Source organism: Rhinopithecus bieti, unplaced genomic scaffold (genome assembly GCF_001698545.2).
Source record: "Rhinopithecus bieti isolate Rb0 unplaced genomic scaffold, ASM169854v2 scaffold_3040, whole genome shotgun sequence".
NCBI classification, from domain to species: domain Eukaryota; kingdom Metazoa; phylum Chordata; class Mammalia; order Primates; family Cercopithecidae; genus Rhinopithecus; species Rhinopithecus bieti.
The window spans coordinates 565,375-582,623 of NW_016804657.1; the positions used below are offsets into that span (position 1 = coordinate 565,375).

Sequence of the window (17,249 nt, forward strand, 5' to 3'; positions counted from 1 at the left end):
GGGGGTTGGTGTCGGATCTCATGGTCAGCAGCAAAGAGCAATGTAACTTGTTGGGTCTGGGGACTGCTGCTTGCTGTGGAACCTGGTTGGTTCTTCCGGCATCCCAAATTGTCATGTTAATGAGTCTCAGAGCGCCCTCCCTTTCCCAGCACTCCTGTGCTGGACTCCGTCCTAGACATAGAAGAAGGCAGGGTAGAGAATTGGGGAACAGGCCTGCAGGGAAAAGCCAGGCTGGCATAAATGCCAGGCCAGGGCAGATACATCTTCTGCTTGGAGGAGAAGGGAGGAGCAGAGGTCTCAGGGGCCGTGGCATACTGGGCTGGGGCTGCAGGCAGCCATGAGAAGGCAGGGATCTTTCGCAGGACTGAGAACAAAGCTAGAGGCAACGGCCTGGATTTCTTTCCTTGTAGCCCTGAGACCGGCTCAGAAGGTGAGGGCACAGTGATGCCCCTGGTCTGAGTCTGCTGTGAATTCTACGGGCTTCTTATGTAGATCACTAACCTTGCTAGTGTTAGCACTTGGCTATCTGCATTAGGGGAGAGAGACAGGCACACATCATTCAGACTCTTTCAAAGTTGGGGGTGGGGGAGGAGAGAGAGAGAGAGAGATGGGAAAGGGGACAAACCAGGGAAGCAGGGATGGGATGAGGTCGTTAGGGGAGCTAGGCCCTATTTCTGAGCATTCTGGGATTTCTGGGGGCTTTTCACCTACTCTTGTTCCTCTCTGGAATTCCAAGTGGCACCCTACATATCACTGAGTTTATTTTCTTCCTAACTCACTGCTGAATGGCCAAGCCAGGGGGGCCTCTTTGAGTAAGCTCAGAGCCTGGCCTGCCCCTTGAAGTCTTCCAGGAACCCAAGGTGTGCTTTGCCCCTTTGACATGGAATCACATCAGCCCAGGCATTCCAGTTGCGGTCTTGAAGTTTATGATGGAGTAAGGTTAATTGTTTCATTTAAACATTGAGAAAACCAGGATTCAGAGACATTAAGTTTCTTGCCAAAGACAGTTAACTAATAGCAGAGCCAGGAAACCACCCCTAGTTTCCAGCCTTCTGGTTGTTCATCCTGATGTGAATACCTGGATGGAATTCTGGCCAGCACATGTGCCAAAAGAGGACTTGCCTCCTGCTGAGGAGCCCAGGCAAAGGCAACCCTCACCTGCTCCCGGGACACACAAGTGGGAATACATAATTTTTAAAAATTAATGAAAAACTGCTCATTATTGAGCACCCCAGACAGATACATTGCTGTGTATACTTTACATTAATCTCCAATCCTCCCAATAAACTTAAAACCCAGTGATTATCCCTGTTTAATGGATTGAGGCTGTGAGAAGGTAAACAGTTGCCTGAGATCACATAGCCAGATAGTGGTCAGGCTTTGAATCAAAGCCAGAGTTCCTGACTCCCAAGCCCTTGCTCTTGTGATTACAACACCTTCTTTCCACTGAACTAGGCTGTTTTTGAGGCAGAGAGCTTGTTTCTTACTCTGGCCTGAGAGGTGTCCTGAGGTTCTGTAATTCCTGTGGATGGCATCAGAAAACCCAGGGGCAGATGGAGATGTCAGAAGGAAGACTTACTGTATTACCCCTCCAGGCCTGAGGGTACTGTGCCATGCGGGGAGTTCTGGGGCTGCACTTTCCCCCCTCCATTTGCCCCTGGCTAGTCACACTGTCCGTTTCTTCCCACCCCTGTTCCCCTGGGTATGTGTGCTTCCTTCCCTCGCTCACAGCTACCTCCTTCCTGGAAGGGCCCGCAGCACTGTGGGGTGGTGGGTGAAGAGGGGCAGAGGAGCAGTGCTGTGCCCTGAGGCATCCTTTCGCACACATCAGCCTGGTCATTCGAGTAGTGCATTATGACAGGAGCAAAATGATACAAATGGAAAGTGAACTGAGCTGATTATGAGAGCCTGTTGCCTAGCTACAGACCTGGCCCAAGGAGCTGTTCCGCTCAGGCAGCCTCCTGGGCTGGGATACTCAACCCTGCTCCACTGTGCTGGGCCCATGGGCAGCTGCTGCTGTGGTTCTGTTTCTGTGGCCTGAGCTGGGAACAGGCACGAGGGGCAGACTGGTTCTGTCCCCACCTGCCTACTGCCCAGGGCAGAGTGAAGGCTCACCATGGAGACTTCACAGCCTCAGGGGGCCCAGTGGAGGTTTGGCAGCGTCCAGAGCTTTAGAAACCTGCACCTTCTTTTCTGAGAGCGGACAAGAGGCCTGAAGAATGGGGCCAGGACGCCCTTCCCCTACCCAAGTCTCCAAGGTCTCCGGGGCAGGGCTGGCTTTAGCTCAGCTATCAGCCTTATAAAGGATTACAGTTCCTCTCCTTTGGCTAAATCAGTGCATTTTTCCTGTGATGTTTCCCTTTTGAGTAGAGGAGGGGACCCATAGGAACTCCCTGCTCCATGAAGGCAGCTCCAGCAGGGTCCTCCCGTTTGTTAAGTGTCAGTTACTATGTGGGAGGCTTGGCCTGTGTTTTCTGCTACTACTCATCCGGCCTAGGTGAGGCAGGTATTGTTAACATCTGTATATCAGTATACAGATGAGGAAACAGGCCTGGTGGGGCTTTCTCAAGGTCGCACCGCTTGTGGTAGAAGTAGGATCCAAACCCAGGTCTCATGAATCTAAGTCCGTGCTCCTCCTATGGCCTCTGGCTCCTGCCCAGAGAGGATCTCTGGCTTCCGGAGGGTGGCTCCTCACCGGAGAGCTTCTTCCTCCACTCTGCTCTTACCTCTTCCTTTACTTCTCACTCCCTAGAATTGCTCAAGTCTAACCTCTCTTCTTACTGTGGGATTTCCATAGGAAAAATGAAGGGAGGCATGATTAGGAGAAAAGACTAAGGGAAGCTCCCTCGCCCAGGCAGAGCATGAAACCAAGGCCTTCTAGGAAAGGAGCGGAGCTGCATTCCTGCCTGCTGCTTCTGAAGTTCCCTGGCTTCTCTGGTCTGGGCATTGCCTGGGGGACAGGTCAGTGGTCACAACAGGCTTTAGAGTGAGGGCCAGTACTCATTGATGCTGTGCCCTCTGAGCTAGGGTGAGCCAGGAACGTGAGCCCAGGAGGGCAGTACCCTGGCTTTCTGAGCTCCCCAGGAGGGCAGTGCCGGCCTGCCCTGGGCAGCCTCTCCACCTCCTTCCTGAGGAGCAGGCAGGGGCCAGGCTGAAGGCTGCAGGACTCCCTGCACACCCTGCCCTCAGGGCAACCTCCCGGTTTCCTCTTGGGTTTGTTTTCTTCTCTTGTTCTGAACAAACCAACATTTGTCTCTGAACATCTTCTCTCTGAATGCTGAGGTGTTTCTGGTTGTCACATTTGGGGTGGGGTGTGGAGTAGGGGAAGGGGAGAAAATAGACAAGCTATTTTGGAGACTTGGGAGAAGAGCAGGCAGGCAGGAGCAGAGCCAGGCAGCTTGGCCTTGAGGGTAGGAGACTCTGGGCCCTTCACCCCCACCCATGGGCAGTGTCAGCCTGGGATGCTGGGCACCAGAGCTCTGTGCCTCCCTTATTCCCTATGCATAACTGACTTGCCATGACCTCTGGCCCTGCTCCCTTCTGGAATTTTCTTCTGGCTAAGGGGTGGTCACCTGGTCTCTAGCAAGGGTCTTTATCAGGAAGTGGACCTGGCTCACCCTGGAGGGCAGCAAAGGTCCTAGGGCCCCAGTCCCTAGAGGTATTACTGGGCATATACCCTTGTCACTTCGTCCCAGTCAGTGGGTCTGACGACCTCTTCTTCTGACAGGCTCACCAGGACCAGGAGAGAGAGCAGGGGGTCACCTTGGCCCCAGTCATTCAGAAAACACTTACTGCACACTTACCATACACATGCCATACACACATGGGGTTCTAGAAATCCAAAGATGAGTCAGAGGGGGTCCCCTGCTCCTGACGAAAGCCAAGTCGGGTGGAGTAAGTGGCAGTCAAGGGAAATTAGGTGACAAGAAATTGCAACAGTAATACAAGATGGATCAGGAGAGGTGCCACAGGAGTCATAAAAAAGTAAAGTTCAATAGGAAATGAGAGGAGGAATCAATCAATCCCACCTCTACGTGGGATGAGATGTAGGAGGTGTTCAGAGAGGCTTCCACAAAGAAATAGAAGTTGAGTTGGGTGGGCCTTGTAGGATACTGAATTAGCACCTTAAATAATTTTTTAAAGAGGTACATTATAAATACATACATAAATAAATAAAAGTTCCGTATGGGTAGTGCTAAACCACGCAGCATTAGGGAAAGGGGGAATTTTCTGGTCAGGGGACCAGCCCAAGCAGAGCTAGGACATTTTGGGGCCCAGATGGGCAATAACCAGAAATTCTGTTAGACTGAATAGTGGCTTCTTAGTTAGTGATTCAGGCTAAACTGAATTCCTTCTGGGGTAGGGACTCATCTGTTCTGGGCAACCCAGAGGCCCTGAGAGGCCCCAAGTGCTGGCTCATCGGAGGGTGAGCATAGGTAGAGGTGGGTTCTGGACACTGGGATCAGAGGGTCCTGGCTCAGCATGGGGTGGGGGCAGGGCCAGGTCCTGTTCCAGGGCCACGTCCTGTTCCTAGTGGGGAGGAGGGGATGTTTCTCTACTGGGACTTGGGCCTTAGTGCGGGCCCTCAGCCAGGAACCAGGGATAGCTCAGAGATGCTTTGTTTGGCAGACCCTCTCATTTCCTGCCTCTTACCCCCAGGACTGCCCCACTGTCTTCCAGCACTGCCTGGGCATGAGGATCTTGCTTCCCCGGAAGGCTCAGTCCCTCAGTCCCTCACCCCATCCCCACAGATCTTACTCTGCTAGTGTCTTTGGCTGTGTTCTCAATTTTCCTTTCTCCTACACTTCATCCTTAATATAGGTTTTTGGGCCTGAGTCTCCTTATGTTTATCTGTCCATCTGTCTCCCTGGCCCTTCTTCCCTGGGCTCTCCTCCCCTGCCCCCGCTGATTGTATTCAGTTCCCAATGATTGGTGTCTATCACCTCTCCCCTCGACCCAGCCTGTGCCAGATTCCTGGAACGCTCTAGGCTTTGTGCTGAGTTTTACAAGTATCATTCCTTTGCATCCTCAAAACAACTGTACAAAGTAAATACTACTCTCATCCCCTCAAACATAGCAAGCAGATTGTAGCCTCAGGACCCTTGCACTACTCATCCCTTCTGCCTCGAACTTTCTGGGTCTTTGTATGCCTCACTCCCTCACTGTTCAGGGCTGTTCAGGTATCACCTTGTCATTAAGGCCTTACCTGATCTCTCTATTGGAAACAACTCCCCTATCCTCACACCCCTTATCTCCTGTTTCTCTTTATTTTTTTCATAACACTTAGACCACCTGACATACTGTGTATTTTGCTTGTTTATTTGTTAACAGTCTGCCTCCGCTAGAATGTAAGGTCCCAGGGGCAAGGGTGGTTGTCTGGTACTTTCCCAAACGCAATGTCTGGTACTTGGTAGGCACTCCCTTTTCCGTTTTATAAATGAAGACCTTAAGGCTTGGAGAGGTTAAGGAACTCATGGAGGTCTCATATACAGTCAGTAGCAGAGCCCAGCTTGAACCCAGAAGTGTGTGACTTTACATTTCTAGGGACAGTCCAACGATGGGGTTGGTGGAGGAGGCTGGTAATAGTGCTGAACACCTGTGCCTTTGCAGATGGATGGGTTTTCAGCAGGACACAGCCAGCCAGTGTGTCTGAGGAGCCCAGGGGGCACAGGGAGTTGGGAGGAGAGACACTCTCCTGCTTGGGTGATGGGAGCCTGCTGTCCAGGGTGCTAAGACCCTCCTGCATCCTCCCAGCAGGAGAGGAGCTGCCCCTAGTGGAGCCAGTTCACTGGCAGTTTTCTACTTGGGAAGTTTTGACTTCCAGCAGAATCCATGCCCTTTGTGGTGGAAAGAACTAGCAGCTTCAGCCATGAAAATCCGGACAAGCCACTCCTCCCTGGGCCTCAGTTTCTTCATCTGTAAAATAGCAGAAATGGAGTTGAACTGGGTAACTTTCTCAGTCTTTTTCACTTCTAAAAAGCAAAGATTCTGTGATATTTTGGCTCCAGATTCAGCTCACCTCCAAAAGCTGCACGCAGAGGACCCTACCCCTTCTCAACTCTTATTTCCATTTTATGGAGCACTTACTGGGTGGGTGCCAGGCATTTACCATGTAGAAGCTCATTTAACCCTACCGTAACACTGTGAAGGGGGTACTAGTACTGTCCCCATTTTATATAGAGGAAACAGGTACAGAGGTTACCATTCATTTACCTGGTTGAGTGGCAGGGCCAGGATGAGAAATCCTGGAAGTCTAAACCCGAGCCCAAGGCTTCTAGTGTAGGGTTCCTTAGCTGTTCTCTGCCCTTAGTCTTTCAGCACAGGAGCCCATGGGAGGGAGACTCATCTCCACTGCCAGCTCTGTAGGATGGCAGGATGGTCCAGTGGGGAATGAATAGAAGACTCGAGGGTGAGGCTTTGGCCTCTAAGCAGGGTGGTGTTGCTGCAACCACCTCTTCTTCCCTTGGCCCTGTTTTGTGCTAGGAAGCCCTAGTCAAGGGAGCTGTGTATCCCTGCCTCCAGAGAAGGAGGCCTGGGGAAAGCACCATTTGCAAGCAGGGTCAACTACTTACGAAATAATTCAGTTTGGGGAGCAACTTAGGTCAGAAAGGAATAATTTGGGCCCTGAAGGGGAACCTGTAACCTCAGGGCCCACCTGGAGCAATGTGCCACAGTTCAGGCCACATCTCTGTCTCCTTGGGGAGGGAGGGCTTCTTGGGGCCTGCTGAGTGCCTGCTGCCCCAGCCCTGGAGAGGCCACAGTGGAGACCGAGGCCCCACTAAGGCTTCACCAAAGGAGGAGGGGATTATACCCACCTGCTTGGTCAGAGGCGCCAATTGGAAAGAGCTTTGAGCTGAGAGTCAGGAGACTTGGCCTCAGTGTGATCCTAAGCAAATCATCTGCTGTCTCTTGTGCCTCTATTTCACTTTAAAAATGGGCACACATGACCACTCTTTAGGTCCCCTCCTCTTCTCAGGGTGGAAGTGAGGGATAGCAGTTAATAGTAGATGGAACAGTTCTGTATTTTGAAAAAAAGCAAAGGTGAGCGGGCAGACAGGAATCCAGAGGGTTGTTCCCTAATCCAGGATGTGGCTGGTACCCATGGGGCCTGAAGGACTCTCTTGCCTGCTGCAGAATGAGCCCGTGGTGGTGGCAGGTGAGGAGGGCAGCGAGGCAGGCTCCCTGGCCCTGCTATGAGAGGATGGCCAGGGCCACGCCGTCCTCCCTCCCTCCCTCTGCTCACCCTCTTGGCAGCTCTTCCTGAACCTGTTTTTCCAAGTCACTAATTAACTTTACGCTCAGTCTCCCAGGTGGGCCTACTCTCCTGGCTAACTTTCCCTCAGAGAGCCAGCTTCTGCTTCCCTTTGTTCCTGGCAGAATTGGGATATGCTGTCCCTGCTCCTTACCTCAACCACTCTGTTTTTCAGGGGAGAGGGTGGTGCCAGGACTGGATTCCCGGCATGACCAAGGCCATGGACAGGCACTTTTGACAGCCCACTTATGAATGGCCATGGAGAGCCCACAGGCTGGAGCCATTTACTTAATGCCCACATCAGCCAGTATTGACTTGGCAGCCCCTTTCTCAGAGGAGGAAGAATAAGGCCAGAAAAGGAACTTAAACTTACCTTCACTGGGGAGAAGCAAGCAGGAAAACTCCAGTAATGTTGTAAAATAGGGAAAGTGGGTCTGTGTAATTGTTATTACACACGCATTTCATCTCCATTCATCCCCTGGGCCCAGCCTTCTCCTTCCGTGCTGTTTCTGACCAACCCATCCAAGTTAAAGTGTAAATGAGGTACATTTAGGTGTGTGATGGGGGATTGGTCCTAAGCCCGAGACACACATTCCCATGGGTGAAATAGCAGTCATCAGGGAACTAACTGGGAACAGGATCAGTGATTCAGAGATGGCTTTCCCAGGCCTGTGAATCGACCCTGCCTGGGAGGTGGTGAAAACATTGTGGTATGAAGAAAAGGTACAGCCTTTGAAGTTAAACAGTTCTGAGTTCAAATCTGGGTTTTGCCCCTTCCAGACTGTGTGACCTTAAGCACGTATGTAACATCTCTGATGATCAGTTCATCCTGCATAAAATGGGATGATGAGGCGTGCTGTACAGGGTCATAGGGAGGACTGAAGGCGATTGAAGCATATACAGAGTGCTTAACAGTACCAGGCACGGAAGAGACAGCTGAGGACTGTTCATTCCTAGATCTCCCCCCTCAAACTTTCTCCTACTCCAGAAGCCCTGGAGGTGCTGCTGCTTGCTTCATTTTCCCAGGTCCCCTTGTATTCTTCATTGGTGTTTTGCAGTACTAAGAACAAGGTATGCCTTCCCCATCCCAGTGCAGACTCCCAGGGAGGAAAACCTCTCTGAGTCCTCACTGGATAGGGGATGGGCACATGCCAGTGCCTGCCCACGCAGCCAGGTGGAAATCAGGGTGGGTCAGACAGACATGGGGATTACCAAATGGTACCATGAGGCCACAGACCTCCCTTACCCACCTATTTAGGCACAGCCATATCTGGTCAAGGAGGAAGCCCAGTCCAGCCATCATGCAGGATAGGCCTCAGCAGGAGGCAGGAGACTGGACCCCATCAGTGGGCATCCTGACAGTGGTGGATGGCACGGCATGAATAACACATGAAGGCTCCATAATTGGTGTTATTACACATGCATTTCATCTCCATTCATAATGATTGAACACTTAAACCCAGCCGCCGTTCCTCTGCCGAGTGCTGCTGTCATCCTTCTAGCCGAGATCCCAGCAGCTGTTGGGATTAGCCCCTGCCACTCTGATGCTGATGGGTGTGGTTCCTTTTTCTTTGGAGCTCAGAGTTCCAGGAAATGTCAGTTTGTAGGAAGGAGTGAGACTGGTTCTTTTGACCAGACCACCGTCTCCACTGCCATGGTGCATGTTGTCTGCCTTTGGGGACTTCCTCACCATCTAGGCAGTCAGCGGGGACATCCTAAGGTGCGAGGCAGAAGAAGAGACTATGGCTAATAGGCTCAGCCAGCAGAAAGTGGTCCAGGTCCATTCCTTGCAGCAACCTGCCTCTGAGCATCGCTTCATACAATGGACCTCAAACTAGTATGCATTAGGATTACTTAGAAGGTTTGTTAAAACATTGCTGGATCCTACCCTCGGCATTTCTCACTCAGTAGCTTTAGGTAAAGTTTGAAATTTGCGTTTCTAACCAAAGGACCAGAGACCTAATGCTTCTGGTCCAGGACCATACTTTGAGGACCATTGCCTTAAAGCCCAGTTACTGCAACTGTGGTGCCTGGGCAAAGAGCCTCACCTGGGTGCTTTTTACAAATGCAAAATCATGGGACCTGCCCCAAGCCTCTGGATCAGGAGTGCATTGTAACAAGATACCTGTTGCAGCTTGAGAAGCCTTAAAATGCATATGGGTCAGAGGTGGGCAAAGCTATCAAAGGCAGGTCTGGCAGTTGTAGATCCCTGACCAGTTGCTTCCGGCCAAGAGCGGCTTCAGTCTTCTGTAACAAAGATTGGGAATCATTGCCTGAGAGCCCCCAAGCATATGGATAAAGACCCTCTGAGGAGGGACTTCCAGCCCTGTCTCCACATGTTAATCCCACCTCTCACCCTGGAATGCCCTTTCTGGTAACCTTCATGCAGAAGTCCATGTCCCCAGCTGGGCCCATCCATCCCTGTCTGACAGCTGCCCCCTGCTCTCCTCCCCTGCCCATAGGTAGTGGCCTTTGCCTCTCTCTTCTTCATCCTGGTCTCCATCACCACTTTCTGCCTGGAGACACATGAGGCCTTTAATATCGACCGCAATGTGACAGAGATCCTCCGCGTGGGGAACATCACCAGCGTGCACTTCCGGCGGGAGGTAGAGACAGAGCCCATCCTGACCTACATCGAGGGCGTATGCGTGCTGTGGTTTACGTTGGAGTTCCTGGTGCGCATCGTGTGCTGCCCCGACACACTGGACTTCATCAAGAATCTGCTCAACATCATCGATTTTGTGGCCATCCTGCCCTTCTACTTGGAGGTGGGGCTGAGCGGCCTGTCATCCAAGGCAGCCCGCGATGTGCTGGGCTTCCTGCGCGTGGTGCGCTTCGTGCGCATCCTGCGTATCTTCAAGCTCACACGCCACTTCGTGGGGCTGCGCGTGCTGGGCCACACGCTGAGGGCCAGCACCAATGAGTTCCTGCTGCTTATCATCTTCCTGGCCCTGGGCGTGCTCATCTTTGCCACCATGATCTACTATGCTGAGCGCATCGGGGCCAGGCCCTCCGACCCTCGGGGTAATGACCACACCGACTTTAAGAACATCCCCATTGGCTTCTGGTGGGCTGTGGTCACCATGACAACACTGGGCTATGGAGACATGTACCCCAAGACGTGGTCAGGCATGCTGGTAGGGGCACTGTGTGCGCTGGCTGGCGTGCTTACCATCGCCATGCCGGTGCCTGTCATCGTCAACAACTTCGGCATGTACTACTCCCTGGCCATGGCCAAGCAGAAGCTGCCCAAGAAGCGGAAGAAGCACGTGCCACGGCCGGCCCAGCTGGAGTCACCCATGTACTGCAAGTCTGAGGAGACCTCCCCCCGGGACAGCACCTACAGTGACACCAGCCCCCCTGCCCGGGAAGAGGGTATGATCGAGAGGAAACGGGCAGGTGAGATTAGGGGTTGGGAAGGAAAATCCCTTTTCCCCCAGTGGCCTAGGGAGTTTCCAAATGAACCTCTCAGCCTTTGGGATTTGGGCGTGTGTTTTGTGTGGGGCTTCCCTAAGCATAAGAGGTGCCTTTATGAGGGCAGGGTGTTGAGGCCGAATTTCTCTATCCTCTGGCTGGGTCTCTGATAGCTTCCCAAACATCAGATCTTTGGACTGAGTATTCCACCCAGGGTAGGGTGTGATGAGCAGTACATGGGGCTGTATATTAGACGCCCTGGTTTTAAATCCAGTCTTGGCCACTGTGTTGTGTGCCCTGAGGCCAGTTACCCCTCCTCTCTAGGCACCTGTAAAATGGGAATAATATCATAGCCTACCCTCAAGATTTTGAGAGACCCAAATGAATGACAGATATGAAAGTACTTTGAGAAGTTAAAACCACTTTACAAATGTCAGGCACTGTCAATATTAGCCAATGAGCAGGGCAGCTGTTCTTCCAAGGTACGTCAACACATGAATCACTTCTTTGCAAACGTTCGAGTCTGGTATCTTGGCCTAATAAATGTGATAACGTAATAGCAGTGGGAGGCTGCCTTCTGTTCAGCACAAGCTAGATTGAGTCCTGGGCTCAGGGTTTGACATGGGATGGAAAGGAACTAAGGAAGGAGTGGCCCAGACAGTGTTGGGAAGAGGAGGAACATGGAAGAAACTAATATCTGTGCCCTGGAAGGGGAGAGCCTGGGCATCTGAATCCTGTCCCTTAAGGACGGGAAAGGCCATCCCAAGAAAGCTCATCTCCACCCCTGAATCAGGAGTTGGGGAATGGAAAACAGCTTAATCCCCAGCAACACGGATTTAGGTTGGAGAGAGGGAAAAGCATCCTGACTGTTATGTGTAGGTTGGGCTCCTGGGAAGGGTATGGAATTCCTGGTATGGGGAGCTGGACTGGAGCCAGGAGACTAAGGGTAAGCTCTGGGGCAAAGTGGGACTGACCCTGCAGGAGAGGCGCCTAGCTTGGGACACTCACCTGTGGCCTTTGGCATGTGCCTATCATACATGCCTGGGTCCACTTATTCCCTGGGGTCATGTCAGGGGCCTGGGTCTTCCAAAGGCCTTGATAGAATAGCACCCATCAGGCTTCCCATTTCTCCCCCACCAAAGTGGCACTGCTTCCTAATTTGTGAATATTAATCTCCTGGGGAATTTCAGCTGCACTCTTGAGGCCCATTCAGCGCATAAAGAGAATCCCAGTATTAAAATGTAGAAGTCCTTAAGTCAGCTCCTCAAGGCACACTTAAGTGTGGCCCTGTCAGCCTTGCCCTTAGCCTAACCCTGACAGCAGCCACAGTAAGGGCATGCCTGGCCAATGGCAGGGCCACTGTCTTCAGATAAAGTAGCACCCCCTTCTCCAGATCCAAGGGCCCAGAGGCACGGGGTGGGGACTAAGCCCACAGCACTTGGGAGCTGCGTTGGAGCTTTTCCCATGGTATCCCCCTCAGACAAAGGTCAGCCCTAATTGCAGAGGGCTCTAGGTCTTTTGGCCACAGGACTCTGGCCTAGATGCCCAGTGAACAAGAATGACTGTCATCCAGGGAGAAAGCATGGATACCACTTTATAGGTTTAACCCTTGCCGTGCCACCCCTCACCCCTAGCAAGCCAGGTACTCTCCAAGGGAATGCAGACTCATCCAAGAGTCAGCCTGAGCCAGACCCAAGGAAGAAGTAGAGTCTGCGGCCTGCTTTGGGCTGATCTGAGGCAGCCGTCAGCAGGCAGATTTGAAGAGTCGCTGCTCTAGGGCCTCTGCGCTGTGGCTTCATCCCCGAGGAGAGACCCTAGGCTGAGGCTAGGAGGGAAGTCATTTTACACCCAAGTGCAGCATCCTGCCTTTTGCCTTCTGCTCCTTGGCTCTGACAACACTGCCTCCCAGGTAGATGCTAGGCCCCTCCTGAGGTTGAGGAAGTAACACTCTGGGTCTGGGAGACCCCACATGACTCATGAGCAAGGCCCGGGTGGCCCCTCACGCAGCCTCCTTTCTGTGTGCCCCCTTCAGACTCTAAGCAGAATGGCGATGCCAACGCAGTGCTGTCCGATGAGGAGGGAGCTGGCCTCACCCAACCCCTGGCCTCCTCCCCCACGCCTGAGGAGCGCCGGGCCCTGCGACGCTCCGCCACTCGAGACAGAAACAAGAAGGCAGCTGCCTGCTTCCTGCTCAGCGCTGGGGACTATGCCTGCGCCGATGGTAGTGTCCGGAAAGGTATGGCTTCCCAAGCTGCACAGGTGGGGAGCCCCCACAGAGCTGAGTCTCCCGAGTCACCCCCCAAGAGCTTGAGGTCCCCCCCTCCCCTGAGAACGTGGCCACCATCTCCTCTGCCTTGGACGCACCCTCACTTTTAGAATGGGTACCTGATCTCCCAGTCCCTGGATTAGAAAGGCCTCCTCCATCTCAAAGGGCACACGGCTCCCGTCCAGCTGCCCATGGGAAAGAGCAGCGCTAGAGGGTTGAGGGCACACAAGGCCAGGGTCCCCGCCCGATGCTTCCATTGCATCTCTTTCTACCTCTCATTCCCGCTGCTGCCCTCAGGCCCCATTCCACACGGTCACTGCCAGCCTTTCCCTAGGCCTCCCTTAAACACAGCTAAGCCTTCCCAAGTAGATCACCCCTCGAGGTGCCAGCGATGTTCAGGAGTCAGGGAGCCCCACACATCCTCCCATCCTGCGCCAGGTGTCCTGGAGCACAGGATGGCCGGACTTCCATCTGCAAGCACCTAGGGGTTGACTGTCCTCTTGAGGCAGTGCCAGAGATGACCAGGGGGTGGGGTAGGTGGGCAGGAAGAGTGGGTCCCATCTGAGGAATGTTCTGAGTATTTGGAGAGATAGAAGGAGCAGTCCATCCTCTGCTTGTCAGAAAAGGCTGAAATTCCATCCCCAGGCCCTAAGCCTGGAGCAAGGCAAGGGCAGAGGTTAGGCTGTGGAGCTAGGGATTCCTGGCCTCGGAAAGAGGCTAGGAGTGACCAAGGATTGTGGAGGGCCCGCAGTGGCTGAGAACCAGGGGTCTTAGGACCAGGCCCTCCTACCCAGTTTTCGATCACTTATTCGTCTCCCTTGCCCTGTCCCTGTTACCTAACCTCCCTCAACATTCTGCCTATTTCTGGAATAAACCCTGACTCCCTCCAAAACAGAGCTCTTCCCCAGGTTCTCCGCCACTTCTTAACCAGCTGGATTTCCCATCCCCCACATCCCTCTGTCCCCAAATTCCAGACCCAAACTAGGTTGAGTGAGGAAGGGGCAGTGGCAGCTACGGGAATAGCCTGTGATGCCTCTGTCCCTCTGAAGATGTCCCGTGGCCTGCCAGCCCATGCAGGCTCTTGGGCACCTTCTAGTTTCTTTCCCCGCCCTTTCAGTACCACTGTTCCCATGGAAGCCCCAGGCCACCCTGAGTCTAACCAGCCCCTGAAAGGTGTGTGTCCAGCTGTGCTGGGCATGTATTCTGTGGACTGACAGAAACAGGAATCGCGATCTGGTGCCTAAAAGGAGGTGGTCCAGCAACCCCAACAAAAGACTGCAGATGGAGGGTGCTCAGACCTCTACCCTCGCCTATGTTCCTTTGTTCACCCCTGTGTCCTATCCTTGAGCCCTGGATTTGGCCTTCTCTCTTGCCTACCATCCCAAACAGGCAGTGGGTTCCACTGTGTCCTGTTCAGGCCCAAAGCCTTGCTCTGGCTGGACCACGCTAAGCGGACAATCTGGAACGAGCGGTCACTGTGTAGGACTTGAGCACACAGAGCTGAGTGCCACACACACCTGCTTTCCTCCCTGGGCTGTGAGGGGCTCAGTGGAAATAGGTGTGGCAGAGGCCATGAGGGTAGCAGTCAGGAGGGACCACGAGGTGCTGGGAGTGGACTGCACCTGGGGAAGGAGTTTCATGTGCACATGCATGGGGCAGGGGAGCCAGCATCCCACCATCCAATATCCCTGGGGTTCCTCTGGGGCCTGGCTGCTCTATTTTCAAGATGCCTCCACACTGCTTCTTGGCAACAAGCATGTAGCTCAGCCAATTAGAGTGACCTTCGAGAAGAACAGGTGGGTTGCTGGGAAACAGGCCCTGCTAAGCAAGTGTGGCAGTTAACATCGCCAAACTCCTCATGTGCACTCAGCAACTTTCCCCACACCGTACCGTGCCGCACTTCTCCACACTCAGGTTACGCTTAAGACCAGGAGTGAGTGGGCCTGGGCCTCCTCCACACAAGCCCGTGTGTCAGAGTGTCAGTTCCCTGGGAGGATGGTGGTAGGTGCTAATTATAATTAGGGCTTCTTAGAGTCAAGAAGGCTGATGCTGGAGGCTGTGTGGTCTTTGTCTAGCTGGGCTATCAAGGAGCTAGTGGGGAGCTTAACTGGGGGCAGGACAGGACAAAAGTCAGCTGGGTGTGGGCCCCTGGAGTCTGTCCTCAGGAGTCCAGGAGACCTAGAAGCCAGGGAGAGTCAAGGAGGGCCAGGCCCCTCCACCCCAGCCCAGGGCCACCTGCTCTGCAGTGTCTCCTGGAGCGTGGACCCTGAGGAGCTGCGCCCACTGATCCATGTGCCTTTTCTTCACCAAGGCTATGGAAAGTCCAGGAGTCTAAACAACATAGCTGGAGCAGCTGGAACCAGCCTGGGGCTGTCTCCACTGGTATCACGATACAGCTCACCCTACCCTCTGAGAAAGTTCCTGCTCACCCCCTTCCACCCCCTCACCAGCCCACCCCCTGGTCACTCTGCCCCTTAGCTGCACCTTCCCCTCTGGGCACATGCGCACAAACAGGTGCCCTTCCATGCCCTCAACGCTGACTCCCCAGGGCCCACGGGGGCAGCAGGAGGGAGCAGTCAGGACAGAGAACTTAGGTCCCGAGCCTCTCCTCCATAGCTTTTAGCTTCCCGAAAGGTTCAGCTCTGGAACCGGAGAGCAAAGGGGAGAGCGATCCCAGAGCTTCTCCCCATATTGGACTCTTCCTGGGCTGTAGGTGCACACCCCAGACCTGCCTTTTAGCCTTGCCTCCCTCTTGGGGTCCCACCAGGGCCAGTCTCAGCCACCAGGCGTGTATGTGTGCACAGTGGCCTGGAGCCAGTCAGCCTTGCTGAGCAGTCAGGCCTACGTTAATGTTTTTAATCACTGTGAATGTATTTCCATTCCTCATAGCCTTTAACCAGTAGCCAAACAGCCTGTCTGTCTGTCTGTCCACCCCACACCCAGACCAGCAAGGAACAAGGCTGTCATGTGGGGCATCTCTGCTGGTGTAAAGGTGGTTTGACTCCTTGGAAGGGCAGTGCCTATGAGCAGTGCTGCCCTGGGAGGAGAGGCCTGATGTTTTCTATCTCCGGCTTGGGGCGCAGGTGGAGGTCCCTAGCGTTGTAGCCTCAGGCTTGGTGCAGGCTGTGGGCGGGCTGCCTAGGCGAGGGAGGCCCTTCTCTCAGGAAGCCTCTGCCCAGATTCCGTGGTGACTCCCACTGGCAGCACCTGGTGTCCCTTCTGCACCCCGAGCTGCGGCATCGCTCTCCACGTTGCTTCCTCTGCTTCTGCGACAGTTTTTCTTCTCTCTCCCTCTCCCTCAAACTCCCAGCCCTGCCTCTGAGTCACCTGCCGTTCCCACCCAGCCTCTGCGCTCTGTATTCCTGCCAGAACCGGAGACTCATCTAATTTCTATAATTAAGTGTATTCATTTACCTAACGAGCCCAGGAGCACAACAGGTTTGTGAGTCACTGGGTGAGCAGGGGTACACCTTGCGCAGGGGCAGCTGAGGGGAAGTGTGGGGACAGAGGCCATCTTGCCCCCACCTGCTCCTGCCACTCCCAGGAAGAGGGCCCTCCACAGCCTGAGGAACAAGGTTGCCTCAGCCAAGACGTTTCCTGTTTCACCTGATGGGAATTAGACCTGACAGCAGAGCCGTGCGCCTGGCAATTTTTAGAGTCAGATTATGCAACTTTGCGGAGAGAATGACTAAGTAAGGTCCAGATCTGCTCGTTCCATGGTCGGCAAAGATAGGACGGCAGGGCAGCATCAGGGCTGGGCAGAGGCAGAGCAGATTATTGCATGGAGTTGGGGGTGTTGTGTAAAGCCTGTGCCGGGAGTGTCCCCATCTCAGCACCTCCCTCAGTCTTGGGCAGACACAGAAATGTCCTTCTGGAAAGATCTGTTCAGAGTGGGTGCTAGGATTGCCCCTACCCTGCAGTGGTTTGTGGGGCCTGCCTCCCACTTGCTCTCAGAATGAAGTGACCTGACCCCTAAGAGTTGAGAAGAGGGGATGTGGGGGCCTCCATGCAACTGCCCTTCAGGAGGGAGCAGGCCCTTGAAGTGACAGGGATGGGGAAGCCTGTGGAATAGGATGGAGATGCAAGGGCCACTCCCCCAACAGTGACAGGGCTCTTTGGCACAGAGGGCCTGGACTCTGACAGGGACACAACAAGCCGGGTGTGCAGGTTAACAGGGATGCCACTGCTATTTTCTCCTGACTTGCCTTTCTGATTCAGGGAACCGAGGCCGCTATTTCTGTGGCAGCCCTCAAGTTGTCAGGAGCCCAAGTTTCCACGGCACCCACCGCCTCCTTCCCTCTTTTCCCTCCCACAGGG

At 53.8% G+C, this 17,249-nt stretch overlaps 1 protein-coding gene across 3 annotated transcripts in view; it reads left to right on the forward strand.

The window, feature by feature from the left end:
- Window positions 1–17,249, forward strand: part of KCNC4 (potassium voltage-gated channel subfamily C member 4) — a 36,734-nt gene that overhangs the window by 2,766 nt on the left and 16,719 nt on the right. For all 3 annotated transcript variants that reach the window (XM_017869619.1, XM_017869620.1, XM_017869621.1), the window contains exons 2-3: window positions 9,715–10,651; window positions 12,699–12,902. In XM_017869619.1, coding sequence (XP_017725108.1) covers window positions 9,715–10,651; window positions 12,699–12,902 — 1,141 coding nt within the window. The remainder of the gene's footprint in view (window positions 1–9,714; window positions 10,652–12,698; window positions 12,903–17,249) is intronic.